The following is an 18,140-nucleotide window of genomic DNA, read 5'->3' on the forward strand; positions in this document are numbered from 1 at the left end:
TTATATTTTTTTTTTCTTTTTGAATGTCGTCAGCAAGAAGACTGATTTGTGATGAGTACATTGTGTGCCGCGCCAGCTTTCAAACCACAAGCGTCTGGCATTCAAAAAATTCGAATCTGGAAAAAAACCAAATAAATAAATATCCAGGTAAAGTGTCTTCGCACACATTCCGCTGAAATGCAGCCGACTGGAAAAACTCATTTTAGGTCAAACCAGGCTAATGAAGCGGTATCGGGTACGAGACGGTTTCAAGTACGAATCCTCGTATCGATATCGATGCATTCCTGTTACATTTGAGTCTGCGCTTATTTTGTGTGTGTGTGTGTGTGTTGACACAGTCACACGCACACACACTCTTCCTAAATTAGGACCTTTTTCATTGAATTTCCAGATGAGGCGCATTTGAGTGGAAAAGCGGCAGCGTTCTATATCAGGAGTGTGCTTTGTGAGTGCATCACAGAGACAAATTTGCGAGTGGGAGCTAAAAATAGCAAAAGAGTTCAGAGGAGCCATCTTTTTAGGGAGGATGCGCGCGTCTGAACGACAAGCAAAAGACTTTGAAATGACAGCAACAAAGACAAAGGCAGAGTGACGGTTATTAATTTTTACTTTTGTCGACGTTTAAGTACAAAGTCAGGCAACTCCATGCAGAACGTGAACATCACTTTAAACGCATCGATAAATCGGAAATTAGGTCCTGATCGGAAAACAAATAAATCAGCTTTTTGTGGTGTCTACTTGTGGCTCGAAATCAAGTTTGTTTGCACAACCGCTGTGTCAGGTAAACCATCACAGTGGACACGTGTGTGTGCGCGTGTGTGTGTGTGTGTGTGTGTGGCTGGCTGCGATTGGCCCGCACGGCACACTCCCCCCCATCGTCCCGAAGCCCTCCTCCTTCTCTGCATCCGGAGCGGCTCAGACACACTGGCCCGGTCGCCATGACGACGGCCACGTCAGGAGGGTAGCCCGGTGTAAATATCTTCCCTCGCGTGAACCTCGCTGCCTTTTTATTATTTTTATTTTTTTTTTTTTACATCTCTTCGGTATGCAGTATTTTGCCACCCTAACATATTTAAAAGGAATGAAAGGAAGAAACTGCTTTCATTGGCCAGCACTGATGTCAGCTGCGACCACACCCACAGCGGCGCATCCCACCGCATACAATAGAGTGCAATTGTTCTTTTTGTTTTTTTTTATTCACCACCTAGTTTCTCCGGTGATGTATTGCACGCGGTGTACGTCATTTATCATCCTATTAAATCCACTTTCGGTGTAGATGAGGATTATCGCGGCGCCATCAAATTATCAGCAGCATTAAGTAGGGAGGGGGGACATATTTGAAACGGATTGGCTTATCGGCTCCAGAGGAAAAGCTTTCTGGGATGACTTTCGTAAGCATTCCCGCCCTGACGCTGAACGCCGATTTGATTTCCGTGCGCAAAAACCAACACAACCAAAATGAAACGAACAAAAGAGTTCGACCAAAAATGTTTTGGTCAAATAATTTCATATAAGCGTTCTTGGGGTTGTGAGAAGCGTGATGATTTTTTTTTAAATGTTAGAAATACACAACATTGTTCTAAAACTAAAACTAAAACTAAATTTCAAAAACACCAACGACAATGAACGTTGAAAAACTATTCTCGTCCTCGCCGGTGAGTCAAGAAAGCATCACTTCAGGTGATGTTGTTGCTGCGGATTATCCGGCTTCTTGGAAAAGCTCCACGTGTGCGCTTCTCGGACACGAAGCGGTCGTCACGTTGCGGACTGACCGGTCCGGTGTGACTCACTCCTTCCGATAAGGAGGAGGGCGAAATGATGCCGAGCTGCGGACGAGCCCCACTTTCCACCCTCGTGAGTGCAATCTGTTATCGAGGCAGCCTGATTCCGGGATGATGCGCGGAAAAGGCGGGGGGGGGGAACCCGCAGCGCAACACGGGTTGAATTATTCATCAGGCGAGACGGCAAAGGAGCGGAGAAGGTGAGAGTCGAGGGATGGAGGATGCGAGGAGGGAGGGATGGCGCAGGAGTCTTAACTCGCCGACGGTCACGTTCGCGCCGTCTGAAAGCAAAACGCGCGCACCTGGAGACGGTGAAAACCACGCGCGCACTCCGAGACGGAACGCGTCACACTCGAAACACATCAAGCGTCTCGGCGAGGGGCCGGGGATGCTTCAAACGCGCCTCACGTGCTAAGACAGACAGACGTGGGAGGCGGTTAGGAAAGAAAAAATTTTTTTAAAAATGGCGGCAGACTTGGAGAGGTCAAATGAGGAGAAGGAAGGCAAAGTCAAAGAAGCAGGCAAAAAAAAAAAATAATAATAAAAATCCAGACCGGGGGGGTGTGGGGGGGGGCTTTTTGTCTTGTTTTAATACCAGCAGGCAGGCTGGCTAAAAAAAAATAAAAAAAAAAAGACGACAGTCTTTGTGTCTGGCACATGCAGTACAAAATGTACACAAGCTAGCGAGCGAGAGCGTTTCGCATTCATCGAGGGGAAGAGAGCGAGATCATTTGAGGAGAAGCACGGATGCAAAAAAAATAAATAAATAAAATAAAAAGCAGCGAGGAAGGGAAGAGCTGCTGCACTGTCAACGGCATGTCCCTCGAGCATCACACGCACGCCCAAAATCCGCCGAACGTCACATCAGTGCCAAGAAAAACTGGCGCAACATGTGACACACAACAATGTCGCTGGTAGACTTCACGAGGGGGGGGGGCGCAAATACATGAATTGGAAAAGAAATATAGGTCAGGACATGTTGCCTCTCTGTGACATTTGAAATATTCCATATTGGACAAAATGAAGTCCCAACTAAAATTTGGCTTGAAATCGTCAGCAGCGACGACCTTTGACCCTGACAGTCCCCCACTGGAGCGCAGCGGGTAAAAGTCAACAAGCGATCCGGTGACTCAACGAGGTGGCCGATGGCTTTGACGTTGCCCATTAGCTCAGTGGCACGAGCTGAGCTTCATGCCCATATAAGGGCATCTTAATTTCACCCCCCACCCCCCACCCCCCTTGTCTAAAAATCCAAGTCCCGTCAGTTAAGACCATGATCCATCCAATACGGGCCGGCGCTAAGCCGGGCATCGTGTTCGCCGCAGTTTCGCGTGACTGAGGCGCATTACGCCGGTCGGCCCCCGTCGAGTGTGCGTGTAAACTTGCGTGTCTTTGTGTGCGTGCGCTTATAAGTGCAATTACATGCACGAGGGGGGGGGGCTCGCATGTATTCAGAAAAGCTGCGGACATGCAGCGTGCGAGAAGCGTCGCATGATTGCGTGCATTTTATTTTTTTTTGCGCATCCATCTGTGTGTGGCCCTCGTTGCACGTGGACAGATGTAATTTGGGGGGGGGGGGCGGCGAGAGCACATGACAGCGGCCCACTCGCACACTCGGGCAGCGAGATGAGCGGCCATCGCTGCTCTTCCTCCTGCCGAGCATGACAGAAGCGTGTGGAGGCGAAAGCGATGACAACCGATCGCGAGTATTCTATGGCCGAGCTGCGTGAGAAATTTCAAGATTTGTGCTTTGTGGGGACTTAGTCGATTTCAGCGCCCCCCTGTGGCGGATTGTGGAAGAAATTTCAAGTTAGTTAAAAATCCAGGTTCGTGCCTCCTACTGATGACTTTTTTTTTTTCTTTTTTTTTCTACTGTTGATCCAAACATCACGAGAGGAAGAGTGCTCCCACTCAATCTCATGTCAGGTTCAAAGATCTTCCAAATCACGTCTCCTTCCCTTCATCAAGACGTTCGTTGATCTATTCATCACTCGGTGTCGGCCTCTCGCTAACCTCGCGGAGCACATCGGCGTTCGGTGGCGCTGCCACTTCGCTCCGGGGGACCTTATTACACCGAGGTGAGAGGTCACGGAGGGGTGTTTTTCTTTGTTTGCTGGGGGCGGGGCGGGGCAGGAGGGGGCGGGGTCACTGAAGTGTACAAGCAATGACCTTACCTGGCTGTCATGCATCTGTTACAGTAAAGCACCGATTCCAAACAAGCAGATGAGGTCCGACCCAGCTGCTTAATCCATTTTGACATTTACAACTCCGCGTGTGCGTGTGTGTGTGTGTGTGTGGCGCTGGTCGCGATGAAGGAAGCGTTCCATAAATGTATCGATTCAATGAATGGCAAGTGTAAACACAGAGGCGGCGTTGCGTTATGCATGAGAGGATAGCGTGCGTGTTTACATGTATGTAGCGGAATAAAACCACCTGGCCGTGATTCCACAAGACCGATCATGCATAATGCATCAAAACAAGACGGACGCGTTTCGAATATTTTTGCTTTCCACCGATTTGCTTTTGTAACACACTCGAGACCGAGGAGGGAAACTAAATGAATCGTAAGCTTGTTGAAAAGAGCAAAAAGTGGCAGATAGGGCGAAAAAAAAAAGAAAATAGCAACAAGTCACGGCCACCACGCCTCTCAACATGCAACTATCAATCAAAAGGTCCCGGAAGGGGAAATGTTCTCGCGTTTGTGCTTCTGTCAATCAGTCGGCGATTGCGACACAAGCACATCTGCGCAGAAATTCCAAAGCACAACTCCAACCAAGTTGGGACGTTATGTACGCTACAAAGACTTCAAATTGACATTTTTATTGATTTTTTTTTTTTTTTTTTTGCAAAGATTGACTCAGTTCGAATTTAATGCCTGCAACACGTTGCAAACTGTTGTAACTCGTCTGATGATGATTTCCAAAAACAATTACAAATGTGGACTCGTCAGACCACAGCACTTTAACATTTTGAAGAATGGCGCTTTATGCGTATTATGAAAATTTTAATTATTTTTTTTTTATTGGCATAATCACAATTTCACACAAGCTAATTAAAAGTTAAGACAATATAGTGTACATTTAAATATATACCGTATTTGAATTGATTGATGCATAAGAGAAATAAATAAGAACCATACATATGTTTTAAAAAAAAAGTCAATATTTTTCAGCATTTAAACGGCAAATTCGGACAATGCGGCAACTTTTTATTATTTGATGAAGGTTTTCGACTAAATTAAAAATCCGGGATATGAAGTGATGTTGCGTAATCGATTATAATTTGCTTTGGGTGACTTCACGCAGTCGTTCAACGCGGCCCATTTGGGTCCATTTATGCCCATGCGGTTCCATTTTTCTACCAACTTATTGTTCACATCGTTAAAAAAAAAAAAAGAAAAAGGGCTGAAATCATTTCCTGGCTGTAAACAATTGCAGCTTGATGAGTGAACTGACTTGCAAGCATAAAAAGGGAAATTTTCTTCCAAAACGCTTAGACTGGCTTTGTTTGGTGGCGCGTAAATATCAAAGTTGACTTGCGTGTTGCGTTCACGTGCGCGATTGTTTACAATAGAGGTTTGTGCGCCTGGCTTTGGCGCACGGCAACCTCGCATGACTGCCAGCCTCTGCTGCCCATTTCTGGTTACTTAAAAAAAAAAAAAAAAAGAAAAAAATTCTAGGGTGTCATATTGTTGAAAAAAAAAAAAAAAAAACATGTGCAAATGGCAAACTTTCCACAACCAGGAGTCAAACCACAGAAATTTGAGGCTTGGCGACCGCATCTCATTGGTGCCATTTTATTATTTTTTTTTTAAAGAATAAATTTCCAATTTCTCTCCCCAAGTGACGTCCAAATGTCCTCCAAGTGCGAGTACATCGCTCGCTGTGTGTTGTCTAATTTTCACGGGTCTTAAAAGCAAACATGAGCCAGCTGTAAATGTCAGAAAAAGTTACAAGTGAGACGTAAGCGATTGGACAAAGTCAGAAAAACTGCGGGAGGGATGACAAATGGAACACACACACGCACCGAGGGAATATATTATTTTCCACAAAGATGTTAAAATATGCTGTCATCATCATGCACGGTTTATAAAAAAACAAGTGTAACTAAAAAAAATCGAATCGCCTTTTCTCCTCCCACTTGGAGGCAAATATTTCTTGAGGAAGGATCACATCAGTCCGGTTCCCAGGACAGCCACCTGCTTTCCCGCCTATCTATTTGTTATTAATTCCACCGTTATGGACGTCTCATCTTCTCGATTTGTCTCCTGCTTGCGGTCAGCAGCTGACACCACGGGGTGTGTGTGTGTGTGTGTGCGTGTGTGTGTGTGAGACTACAGTGAAGAAATGTGAGCATGAGGACACGCATGAGAAGAATCAGGTGACGGGGCGCAGTCAGACCAAAACAATAACAGAGCAGCTCGCACGTGTGCACACACACACACACACACACACACACAGCTGTCAAAAGTCGGCCCCCCTCTCAGGGTTCGCCGCCTTTGTTTTGACCTCTCTGATCATGTGCAAAAAAAAAACCCTTCAAATTCACCTAAAATGAAACCCAAATGACATTTTTACGATCCGCCCAAACTTGGAGCGAGATCTCAAGAATTGCCCCCACTCCTAATCGGATTAGGAGGACAGATCGGTCCAGGGAGGCCTGGATTGACTCGGGGGTTTATGACAAAAGCTACAGATGGCTCCTTTTGTTTCGCCAGGGAAAGGTACGAGCAGAAGTGCTCGCACTCCGCGTATGCAAACGTGATGAACGGAAAGCAAAATAAATTGTCAGAGCGTGGGGGCGAATATTGATTTATTGAGTCGAGCCATCCAGAATTTGGACTCCCTTCGGTGCTCAAGTGAACCGACGCGAACCAACAGGCGTCAAAAAAGGCGGAAATTATTCAGCTGCGAGCCTCACGGGCAAGAAAACAAACGGTTTCAGACGAATCTCAGTGGTCGCGAAACAGATGTCGTCGCCATGACCTGGAGAAAGCGTTTGAATAGCTTTTCATTTCCTTTTTATCGATTTAAACCCAGTCCCAATGAAACATTGGGGGGCGGGGCTACAAACGAGAGGTTCTGGAAGCGGTAGGAGTGCGATTGGGGTCGCCGAGTGAGGCGGAGGAGAGCGCAGGGAACATTTGCATTTTGTCCTGGTGTGACCCGAGGGGTGGAAAAAAGTCGTGGAGCGGAAGAAAATGGAAGGATTCAAAGTAAGAAGAAGGGGATGAAACGTGACAATGTTCGTGAGCGGGGTCGAGGACGAGGAAGAAAGTCTTTGTTGATTTAAAAATCCATCGGCCGTTTTGCTTCTTCTTGTTCGTCAAGACGACGAAGAACGGTTGTCATGGCAACTCGGCATATTGTCTCGAGTCAGCTGTTCGATATTTATTCTTCATTTTCTCTAGTCCGGACAATTTCACTTAAAACGGGGGACAATGAAACAGACCTAATATTTATTTATTTATTTACATTTTCCTATACCGATAACCAACTCACATCGTTTCCACGCAACTCATCACGTCAAAATGTGGCCCGGACATGGTCCATCCCGATATTGGGTTAGTTCTCTCACCTCACTTGGGTTACTTTGAACCGAGCAAGCTACGGTTGCAAGAACACACGCGGACGTGTCACAGCGAGCCCCAAATGATCAAGCAGCCACTTGGATTTGGATAGTAATGCTTTTGGCCCCCAGCCAAGGTCGAGCCTGCTGTTGACACACACACACACACACACACACTCGGAGCACATCCCACACCTTTAAACTGTGGAAAATCAAGATGCCCTTTCCCCATTTGGACGGAAAAAGAAATATGTTTCAATTAGGCCCAAACTCGCCATTGTAAACAGTGTGTGTGTGTGTGTGTGTGTGTGTGTGCACAAGGGGCTCGGAGGGCTCGTGAATAGGCCCATAGAGCGACTGACCACAGGCTGGCCATTACACCTAGTTACAGTCACCGCCGGATCGGCAAGGAGACAGACAGTCTGCGACACTGACAGAACGCCACTGTGCGTGATTTCCAAGCGTAATATTACAAAATCAATCGAGAGCTCGAGATCTTAAATACGTCTGGATTTGCGCCAATGCGTCACTGAGCTTCGAGAGCAATTTCAATCGGAGTCAATAAAATTAATAATGGTGGTTATGAAGGCCAGTTAGCACCTCGTATCAATAAAAGCCCACTCCCAAAGTGTTTACGACTACCTTCGCGTTCCAAAATATGACACGTTCATGCCTCTTTCTGATCCTCCCGGGTTCATTTCGGCAATTTTCCCATTGCTTCTCTGTCTATTTATACACAGTTCGTTAGTGTCCCCCCCCCCCCCACGCTCTCTTGGCTCCCTCGAGCGCCGTTTTTGCCAGCGCACGCCGTAGCCTTAAATGGAAAGTCTATACATGCGGCGTGTTTGTGAGCCGCAGTCGAACAGCTGAACATTTAGAATGGTTTGTTTATGTCTGAAAAGGGCTTTCCACAGTAAGCCACTGTCGTGCGCGGAGCCGGCCGGGTCGCCGACAAGCCGAGGCACACACGGGCTGCTGTGCTGGAGAGCGTCGGGAAGATGGATGGGAGGGTGACGGCTCCAAAAAAAAAAAAAAATTGGAGGCTGAGACGTTTCGAACACGCATCGTATGGAGGAGCCACCCGGATTCTGGGACATTAGGGGCTCAGAAATGGGAAGGAGGGACCGACCCCGCGCTCGAACCGTCGACGGGTGAGGGGGCTTGCCCCTCCTTGGAATTCCGAGGGGCATTTAAAGTGGTCACAAAATCGGGCGTCGCCCTTTTTATTCCCGATGGGGATCTCCTAAACTAACCCGAAGCCTTCCACATTTCCTAAAGTCAAAGCATTTAAAAGCATTCGGATATTTTTTTGCAAACGTTCAACATTACGATAAATTCCCCAGCAATTCAGTTTGGCGCCATCTTTTCCGCATTCCCTTTTACACAAACGGCCTTCTCCATTTTAGTCGTATTATTCTAATCATAGCCCGTACATGGCAGGCCGTGCCGCTGGAACGAGAGGGAGGAAAAAGCGAAGGACGGGAGGTGGAAAAGACGACTCGGGGGGAGATAGGAGGCTTATTATTGGTCGCTGGGAAGCCTGGAAAGTCTGCCTTCCAGGAAAAAAAAAATGTTGGTGGAAGCGGCCTGTGGTTTTGTGCGCACGTGCGCACCCGCCACTGTGTGGCATATTGAACAGCATGCCGCTCTGCTTGCATGTGTGTGTGTGTGTGTGTGTGTGTGTGTGTGGTTTGATTGACAGGTGTCAAGGTACCTTGCACCTGACGGTGCCGAAGAGCAAGAACGCAGGGGGTGGAGTCGAGTGCGAGGAAGGATGGAGTGGTCCTCAATGACAGGCACATGTAGGGGGGGGGGGGGGTCGTTAATTGCCCCCTACTCCATAACCCGCTGAGCTGAGCTGAGCTGAGCTGAGCTGAGGGAGGGGGGGGGGGGAGTAGGAAAGAGTGGAGGAGGGGTGGCGCTGTCTGCCATCTGCTCTGATTTCTGACCCCTCCCGCCTCCCCGCAAACGCACGCCACCAACCTCTCCCGCCATTTTCCACAGTTAAAAGAAATCCCTCCAAGTGTATGTATAATGTACACACACACACACACACCCCCACACACACACACACACACACACACACACACACACACACACACGTGCCTCCCTAATTGGCAGTGTAATGTTAACATTCCAATCGGTTATGTATGCAAAGATGCTCGTGTCAAGCTGTGCATTATGGGAAGAAATCTGATCGCAAGCTCTGTAACAAGTGGCCGCTTCTTCGTGTCTCGATGTATTGATGCGGCGGCAACAGGAGACGGGCTGTCGGGGCCTCGTGATTGACAGCGAGATGAATTGTGGATCAGCGGCGTGTGCGTTTGCGTCCGGGACGACTGCACAGGCCGACAGCACATGTGAAGAGCTGAGGGGTTATGTTACAGAGACGACTAACGCAACAGGATATCTAATTAGCATTTATGTCAAATCCGGTTTGAATTTGCAATGTAAATGCTTTCCGGATTGCACATTCTGCACCGTTTGAAAATGTTGTTCAGATGCAATGTCTAGTGGACTCACAACAAATATCAATATCTGCCGAATCCAGTTTGAGTGGAATTTACCGTGTAAACGCACAGATCAGATGCTGATCCAGATTGCACGTAAACCAAAAACAACGCTTCCAATTTAAATTGGATGAATGTGCAAAATGCTGACAGCAATTCTTTAAAACTCCCATGATTAATGAAATAAGAAAGCAGCAAGTGGGAATGAAATAATAAAAGTGCCGATGAATGAGTCCTTCCTACAGGAGAATTCTGACAATAAAGTCTGATTTTATCTTTGCTGACAGCTTGCATGCTTTTACCCCTCCCTGACCTTTCTGATCTTTCAACCCTCGAGCCCCAAAGGGCGCAAGGGACTTGCTCCCAGGGTAAAGCGCATCCATGAACATTTGGTTCGAAAACGCCAGCGCAGCATTCGCGTGGCAAAAGTTGTTCTGGCGTGACCTCGGTTAGCCCTTCAACGCTGCACCGCCAGCTCCCCAAATTGGGAAGCACCAACAGTCCATCAGCGCTGTGGCATTAATGGCCCCGTCCCAACACCCTTTGGGGGACTGTCGCAAAATTACTGGGCGTTCACCCTCAGGCTCGACCCTCGTGTCGGCTTAAAAAAAAAAAAAAGTGGGCCCATCACGTGGATACGCGAAATACGTGTGCAGCGGCAGCAGCAGCTCCCCAGGGATGTTCGCTACAGAAAGGTCGGAAGGCCACTAAAGGGCCCCTGAGGTGACAAAAATAATCAAGGCACGGGGAGGGGAGCGGTACTCAAGCGGCATGATTACAGCGCTATTCCATCCCCCAATATATATATATATATGTTGCAACCATATGCTATGATGAAGAGAGGCGCTCTATGATATTGATTTCTGCAGCAAAACAATGCAGGAACTAAAGTAAAATGGATCGAGTTCACGCCAAAAAAAAAAAAGTGCCTGGAAATCTTTAAATGGAGTAAATAACTCCGATTGCTGCAGTGGGAGCACATCACGTCACCCTCCGAGCTCGTATCCATTTGCTTTTCGCCAACGCGGGGTTACGTTCCACATAAAGACTGCCGTGCGCATACCTCGCCGCCGCCTATCAGCCGCGCATGCACAGCAGCGATTATCAAGCAAAGCCCGACAAGTGGGGGGCTTATCGGGCTGCGGGGAAGGCCTGGCACTCATCCCCCCACCCCGCCTCCGCCGCCCCCCCCCTGGCCCGCTCTGCTTAGCGCCCAGCGGGGGGGGGGGTCAACACACACACACACACACACACACCCACACACACATATTGTGCCACCGGGTTCCTCGTTTTCGTAGCCAATCACGAGCTCGGAAGAAATTGAGCCATCTTGAAAGACGACTTGTGTGTTTGCCCAGAGGAGGGAAAAACATCAAAGTTTTATTTTTTTTATTTTTTTTTAACAGTATTTGCAGTGACTTTGGAACATAAAAATTGACATTCGGAATCCCCCTTGGTAGTAGATAGACCGATTATCGGCGCCGATATTTGACATTTTGCCGATTATCTGCATCGGCATTTTTTTTTTTAACTTTCAAGGCCGAAAAATTAAACGGTTTATTTTGTCTTGCTGCAGCTCTCTCTCTCGCTCACTCTGCTGTGCTCGTGGCCCTGCCTGCAGAAGTGGAGTTTTTAATTTTTCAAAATTTTGACACCATTCAAATCCTTTTTTTCAGCAAATGAATATCGGCTTCAAATATCAGTTCTCGCCTCCATGACGACTAATAATCTTATCGGTATCGGCCCTGAAAAAAAGCATATCACTCCCCCTTTGTCTGCGGGCAACAATGCATGTGCTGAGTTGGCTGCCACTTGAATCCCCACTGATGCTTTTGCTTTTGTTTTGTGGTCTTTATAAAGGCGATGTGACGCCTGTTCGCTCCACCTGCCAGTGTCACACACACACACACACACTCACACACGCACACACACGCACACACGACTGTGGGACCGCCACAGCTGGCCGATCGGCACGTGTCCTGACCTCAGCGGGTCGCCCTTCCAAACTGATGTGCGTGAGGTTGGAACGGAGGCTTCGTTACCGCCGTGTACTCACGTGGCTCGAAAAGTGACGACAAACACTAGCAGGGATGATAGGCAGGGGGCGCCAGCAGCGGGCCTGGCGCGTGCCGGGGTCAGCGGGGGATACAGTTGGACAAAAAGGTGACGGTTGCTGCGCTCGTTTTGGCTCTTCACGTGCATTTTATCGCCCGGGCAACCTGGCATTTATGGAGGAGAGTGACAGCTGCTAATTAAAAAAAAAAATCTTGTCTCATGACGTCTTACTTTTACTCCTTACATTTAAGAACTGGATATCTGTACTTTCTACTCCTTACTTTGTCCAAATGGGCGCTCAGCTCATCAGTACAACACTAATACAAGTCACTCTTCGCAGAAGATAAAGAATATATGACCGCGAGTACGGTAGCGGCGGGGCTATTTGTTAGCTTTTAATTTCATTGTGACTTTTTTTAATGCAGTTTTTAGAGCAGGTTTTTGTTCATTCGTATTCATTTTTTTTTGCCGTCAATCACTACGTTACGTCGCTAACACCTCGTGAGGTCAGACGTCAAGTCCACTTTCCGCAGATATTAGCCGGTCTACATTACACACACTACCAGTAAAAATCGAATCGCCGGCCACCCACCCTCTTTCTGGTAAACCCAAATACGGTAATCCTCAAACAGAACGACTTGAAGAGCAAAAAAAAAAAAAAAAAAAAAAAAAGGAGAAAGCTGAGGGAGGGATGGCGCGAAGATGGGAGTTCCACCGAGAGCCATGAGCTCATGGGCCCCCGTGCAACTCGGCGCCATTATCCCTAAACCCCAAAACTCCTCTTGTCTCTGCCTCCTATTATCCCGTCTTCCCAAACCCCGACGCACAATGTCACACACTCATCCCACTGTTCTGTTTATTGATGACTCAAGCTTGCCGTTTTCTTTCCGGAAACACAGTCAACGCCGAGCGGCTCCGGCACCTCGGGGCCTAATGGACTGATTTGGACTGTTTACAGCTGCGCTCCTTTCGACAATGACTCACAAAAGGAACAAAGGGGCCTCTGTGTAGATGTGAGGGAGCTTCTCCGGTTCTTGTCAACAAGACCTACACGAGTGCGCTGGACTTTTTCTTCGAAAGCCCTCCGCCTTTGATTAGCTCTTTCCGCAAATTTTTTTTTTTCCCGGCCCCCTGTTTCATGACTCGAAATACACGTGCGTGTATTTTAGTGTGCGGAAATGTTCACACACACACACACAACTCTGAACAGTAATGTTAGCATTGATGCTAACAACATGTGGTGGCCTGACTGGTCTGCCCATGCTACATGCTACATGCTAACATGCTAACATTTCTGTTTTCATATTAAACAAAAAATGTTAGCGTTGATGAAGAATGTGTGTCCTAGGCTGGCGCTAATTTTTAAAGATATGCTAACCACGCGGCTCGGACTGCAATGCTAGCAAAGATGCTAACGCTAACGCAGTGAGAGTTGTCCTGGCTGGTCCGCCAATGTTATAAATTCCTAAATTAAGTGCTCAAAGGGGGTGGCAGTGATGGAGAACTTCACACGTGTGTGTAAAAGTCCTTTGAAGGAACCATCTCCATGTCATAAAACTTTATAAGCAAACCTCTTTTACGACAATGTCACATCCGTCACAAAGAATGAGGCCCGGAAAGAGAAATCAGTCATCTTTGAGAATTTGGGGGGAAGGAACTTTCGGGTGCAAAATTTATTTTTCTTCATTTTTATTTCGGGTGTTCCACAAAATTTGAATGAAGCGATTAAAAGGCTAATTTGGATAATAAGTCAAAACGTATCAAGTGGATTGTCGCCCTCCCCCCTTGAACCTTTCACCCAGTCCCCTCACGTTCCTCCTGTCAGTTGTGCGTCTTTCCGCGCATACCTGAGGGCATGAGTGCCTCCTCGGTTGTGTTTGACATCAAATTTCCACTCGGCGTGGTTCTACAAGACCTGTTTGTTTAGCGCAAAGCCCGGACGCGAGCCCCACTCGCCGATTAACTCGCCCGGGGAACAACACCCAGTTGGAATGTCTGGAATTCTCCACAACAAGGATTAGCTCATCCCTGTCTGTTGTCTCTGGCTTGTGTGTTTGTCATTCTTTCCCCCCGCGTGGGCTTAGAGATGGACCAACTGATAGACACACACTTGCACACACTTACACACACACAAAAGCCCAACCTGAAGGCCTGAGATGCCAGGCCAGCTACAAAGAGCACCAAATCACTCTTGAATTGTCTTGCAAAAAATAGAGCATGAAAGCTGTTACCTGACCTTTTCTTTTTTTTTTTTTTTTTTTTAAGCCGAGTGGATCATTATTTGCATGTGAGGAGCCTTTCCAGCCGTCGTTAACATCAGTGCGCCGCAGAGTTCAAAATAGACCTTTTCAAGAATAAGGAGCCTTTTTTTAACAGTACGTAGACAGAAACAAAGCACAATAGCGACCATTTATAGTGAGGATTGGACTTAAAAATGCACCTTTTCAGGGATCAAAAGACAGGCAGCGTACCACGATCAGCACAAATATCCAATTTCAGTTCATATGCAAATAGAGAGAAAGTGATCTGTTTCAATAAATAATAGTAATAATCGGTATCAAAAGCACTCTCATCACTTGAATTGTTCCGCTTCGTCAACATGATAGCAGAACTAAATCAAAGCAATAGTTGGTCAACATCGCCCTCTTGTGGACAATGTTATATAGCACCAAAAATAAAAGACGATTGCTGACGAAATTATTATTATTCCGGACGTCGTTTTATGAGATAAGATTGAAGAAATGAAATAAAATAAATATATATATATATATATATATATATATATATATAATCCATACAGTATTTACTACTCAAAACAATGACATATTGGTATTCTGTATGTATTGTATTGAATTTGATTTAAAAAAAAAAAGAAAGAAAAAGAAAATTTCCTCCCGACAATTCACTTTACATTTTAATTTAATATATAATTTAATGTTCAGAATTATTTAATCTATTTATCCATTTTCTTGCATTTTCACCTCAAATGTTTTCAATGCTAGTTATTAAAATTATTATAGTAAATATAATTTCAGCATTGATGCATTTAAATTATTGTAATAGTATATTATTATCATTGTTATTGATTCAGATTACAGTATTGGTATCAAAGGTGACAAAGTAAAAAAAAAAAAAAAAAAGACAATGACCCGCGTGTGACTTTGTACAGAGTGAGTGTGGAAATCCCATATGACAAAATGTCACTTGTATTTCCCCACCCTCAAGGCAAACCACCCGGAGCTATAAATGGCATTTATTAAATAAGGAAGTGTCATACAGTTCACGCTGTTTAAGGAAGCGCTTTTGTCATTTTATCAAGATTACAAAAGAGTACATTGTTCATTGACGTTTGAGTCACTGAACGCTTCCTTGCGGCAACTTTTCGGAGAGCACCTGGAAAGCGAACGTTTCAAAGTGACAAAAGCCTCACGGTCGAGCATGTACATGTGCAGGCCTCATTTTGAGTTAAAAGTTGACATAAAAAGTCAACTCACTCCCAGTTCACTCAGTTGTGAGAGGGTGTGCACACTTATGCTAACACATCTGTTATATATTTTTTTTTTCATTTGAGTTGTATTAGTCACATTAACAGTAGGGTGGTGGTGGTGGTGGGGTGGCGTTAAATCACATTGGGAAATATGCAGACTTTGAACGGGAAGCGACGACTCATGATAAAAAAAAAAAAAAAAACAACTATATAAACAAGTGGAGACGCGTACACATTGAGAAACAACCTGTGACTCAGCAGGAGTTCAAAACAGACTGACGGGAAATCCGTGAGGCAAAATATGTGAGCGTGCTGATGGGACGTTTTTTTTTTGTTTTGTTTTTTTAAATGAGGTCCAAGTTCATTTTGGAGTGTTCACGTAGACGAAAAGTACGCTGACTTGACTGAGTTCGAAAGTCATCAGTTGGGACAAGACATGACTTACTTTTTGGCTTTTCCAACGCACTGCATCTTCGTGTCCTTTCTCTTCTGATAAACTAAAACAGGAAAACGCAACCATAAATAAACTCGCATGTCAGAACGTAAGGTCCACTCGAACGTTACCTGCGATCATAAGTAGGAACGCCAAGACGACGACGAAGCAGAGACAAAGCAGGATGTTGCAAGTGGCTCGCGAGGCGAGAACACGCGACGCCTGACCTGTGAAGAAAATTGACGTTCAAAACTTGACTCAGTTGTCATGACTACACTACAGTTGCTTGACGTAAATGATTGCCAATAAAATACATTTTAAAAATGAAAAACGCGTGCTGCCTCCTTACCGGCTCGCTCGGTGACACAGTGAAGGACGGCGGCGGCGTAATCCACATCCATCCGCCTCACCTGTGCAAACACAAACGTGCCATCAAATTTCTTGTCGACAAACCCACGCACATTTCAAATAATGCAAACTTACATGAACACAAGCGCCAACATCCGACAAGTTCAAGACGACGGCTAAGCCTTCGCCCTGGTGAAGACATCATGGTTGCCATGGTTTCTTGCAGACAGAAAACGACTTGACGACCTACCACTTGCACCGTAGCGGAAGCGCCCGTCGTGTCGCACGTGGCAGAGTCATGCGATGGCGTACACGCGTCGATGTGGAAAGTGGCGTTGATCTGGGAGGTCAGCTTCAACTCTTCTTGAGTCAAGGTCACATCCCAGACTGAAAAGAACAACTTTATTTCACTTCGCACCATGGTGCCACAAGATGGCGCCAAAGCATAATCGGCGAGCTCACAAAGAGTAGAGAGTTCCAAATAAAACTGCACGACAACAAATCGTCGAGCTAACTATTAAAGTGTGTTATATACCTTTTTCCTTAACACCTACGAAATATAAAGACAATCTATTATTTAAAAAAAGTCGCACCTTGCAATCTCTTGACAAAAGGACACCTAATCCAGGACTGGTTGCCTGCAGTGAACTACAAAAAAAAAATACATATGTAAGATAAATAAATAAAAACATAATAAAACAAAATTATATTTAATACATTTCAGCAAATTGTGAATATTTTTATATGTTTTAATTTGAATAGCTAAGCTTTTTATATATACATATAAAATCAACTTTATTTTTATTTTTTTTTTAGGATTTATATTGTATTTACATAATATTTTCCTCACTACTTTTTGAGATTAAAGTTCATGTTGAAAATATGATAACAACAAAAAGAAAGAAGTGTTACCTTTATGCACAGTTGAGGGTGAGGGTCCACTTTTGCAAACGTTATCTGAAAGGCAACATTTGAACATTGCTTGTGGGTTGCACAAAACAGTCCGAGCGAAAAGCGCTCCAGCCGCTCGGGCGTTTCAATTTGATGCGTCGTTGCGTGTCTCCAAAGTGATTTAGGGAGAAATTCCACCTTTCTGTCTTCGGCCACAAGAGGGCAGACTTTCACCAAAACTTTCTAGAGTTTTATACAGCTCCAAAGAGATGTATTCTTCTCCTTTTTTTTTTTATCTTGATTGATAAGAATCGAAACTGACGGCAGGTATAAAAAATGAACAGTCATACTGGCAAAGTCATGACGCAGTTCTATAATACCAAACATGTCACAACAGCGTCATAAACTCCTTCCTGAGTCATCCCCAACGTACAATGAACGGAAGACATGACTCATCACAATTCGGCTACCTTTCCCCTGCTGATGTTTCGTCTGGCGTGCTCCACATCCAAGCAGCCGCCGTTCGGCTCGCTCTGACACAGCGCCACTTGGGCCGACAGCGGACATGCGGCAGTCCACGAAAGCGACTCCTCCAGAGAGTCGAAATGGATCCCGTGCCACATCTCCTCCATGTCTGCATGGACGCGTCATGTCAAATTCAAGTTTTGTTTTGTTTTTTTACTGCCCAATATTGTCCAACAATTTCAAACAACTCTTTATGTGCTGACAAAACACTTTTAATATGTTTTAAAAAAGTGCGTTTCAAGCCTGCTCCGCGCACCGAATCGCATATTTTGAGTGGCCCCGGAACGGATCCCATCACTGTAAGCGGGTGAGTAAACGGCAATGAAAGTGACTCACTGTCTTCAAAAGGGCAGACCTGCACTCTCGGGGCGTCGATCACGGCGGACCAGCCCTGTGGAGGATCGGAAACGGATCAATCGGCGTGAGGTGACTCGAATTCGCTGGGGAGTGTTACCTCGATGCACAAGCATGGCAAAGGTCTGGAGAAAGCGAGAACAGCGCTCTCTTGGGGTTCGTCTTTCTTGATCTGGATGGTCGACAAA

The 18,140-nt window shown here is 45.9% G+C and overlaps 1 protein-coding gene across 2 annotated transcripts in view; it reads right to left on the bottom strand.

The window, feature by feature from the left end:
* The window catches only part of il17rel (interleukin 17 receptor E-like), a 62,919-nt gene that overhangs the window by 42,006 nt on the left and 2,773 nt on the right, over positions 1-18,140 (bottom strand). Inside the window, exons 8-18 of one of the 2 annotated variants that reach the window (XM_088280505.1) lie at positions 18,053-18,124; positions 17,935-17,989; positions 17,544-17,707; positions 17,095-17,139; positions 16,776-16,830; positions 16,433-16,569; positions 16,318-16,371; positions 16,184-16,244; positions 15,966-16,061; positions 15,847-15,898; positions 5,640-5,711 (exon numbers count right to left, since the gene is read on the bottom strand). In XM_088280505.1, coding sequence (XP_088136631.1) covers positions 5,675-5,711; positions 15,847-15,898; positions 15,966-16,061; positions 16,184-16,244; positions 16,318-16,371; positions 16,433-16,569; positions 16,776-16,830; positions 17,095-17,139; positions 17,544-17,707; positions 17,935-17,989; positions 18,053-18,124 — 828 coding nt within the window. In that variant the 3' untranslated portion in view covers positions 5,640-5,674. Of the gene's footprint in view, positions 1-5,639; positions 5,712-15,846; positions 15,899-15,965; positions 16,062-16,183; positions 16,245-16,317; positions 16,372-16,432; positions 16,570-16,775; positions 16,831-17,094; positions 17,140-17,543; positions 17,708-17,934; positions 17,990-18,052; positions 18,125-18,140 lie in introns of those variants that run through there. The other variant, XM_088280507.1, reaches the window with a different exon arrangement.

This window comes from Idiotropiscis lumnitzeri, chromosome 2 (assembly GCF_059441095.1).
Source record: "Idiotropiscis lumnitzeri isolate Australia: NSW breed Sydney's pygmy pipehorse chromosome 2, RoL_Ilum_1.0, whole genome shotgun sequence".
NCBI lineage: Eukaryota > Metazoa > Chordata > Actinopteri > Syngnathiformes > Syngnathidae > Idiotropiscis > Idiotropiscis lumnitzeri.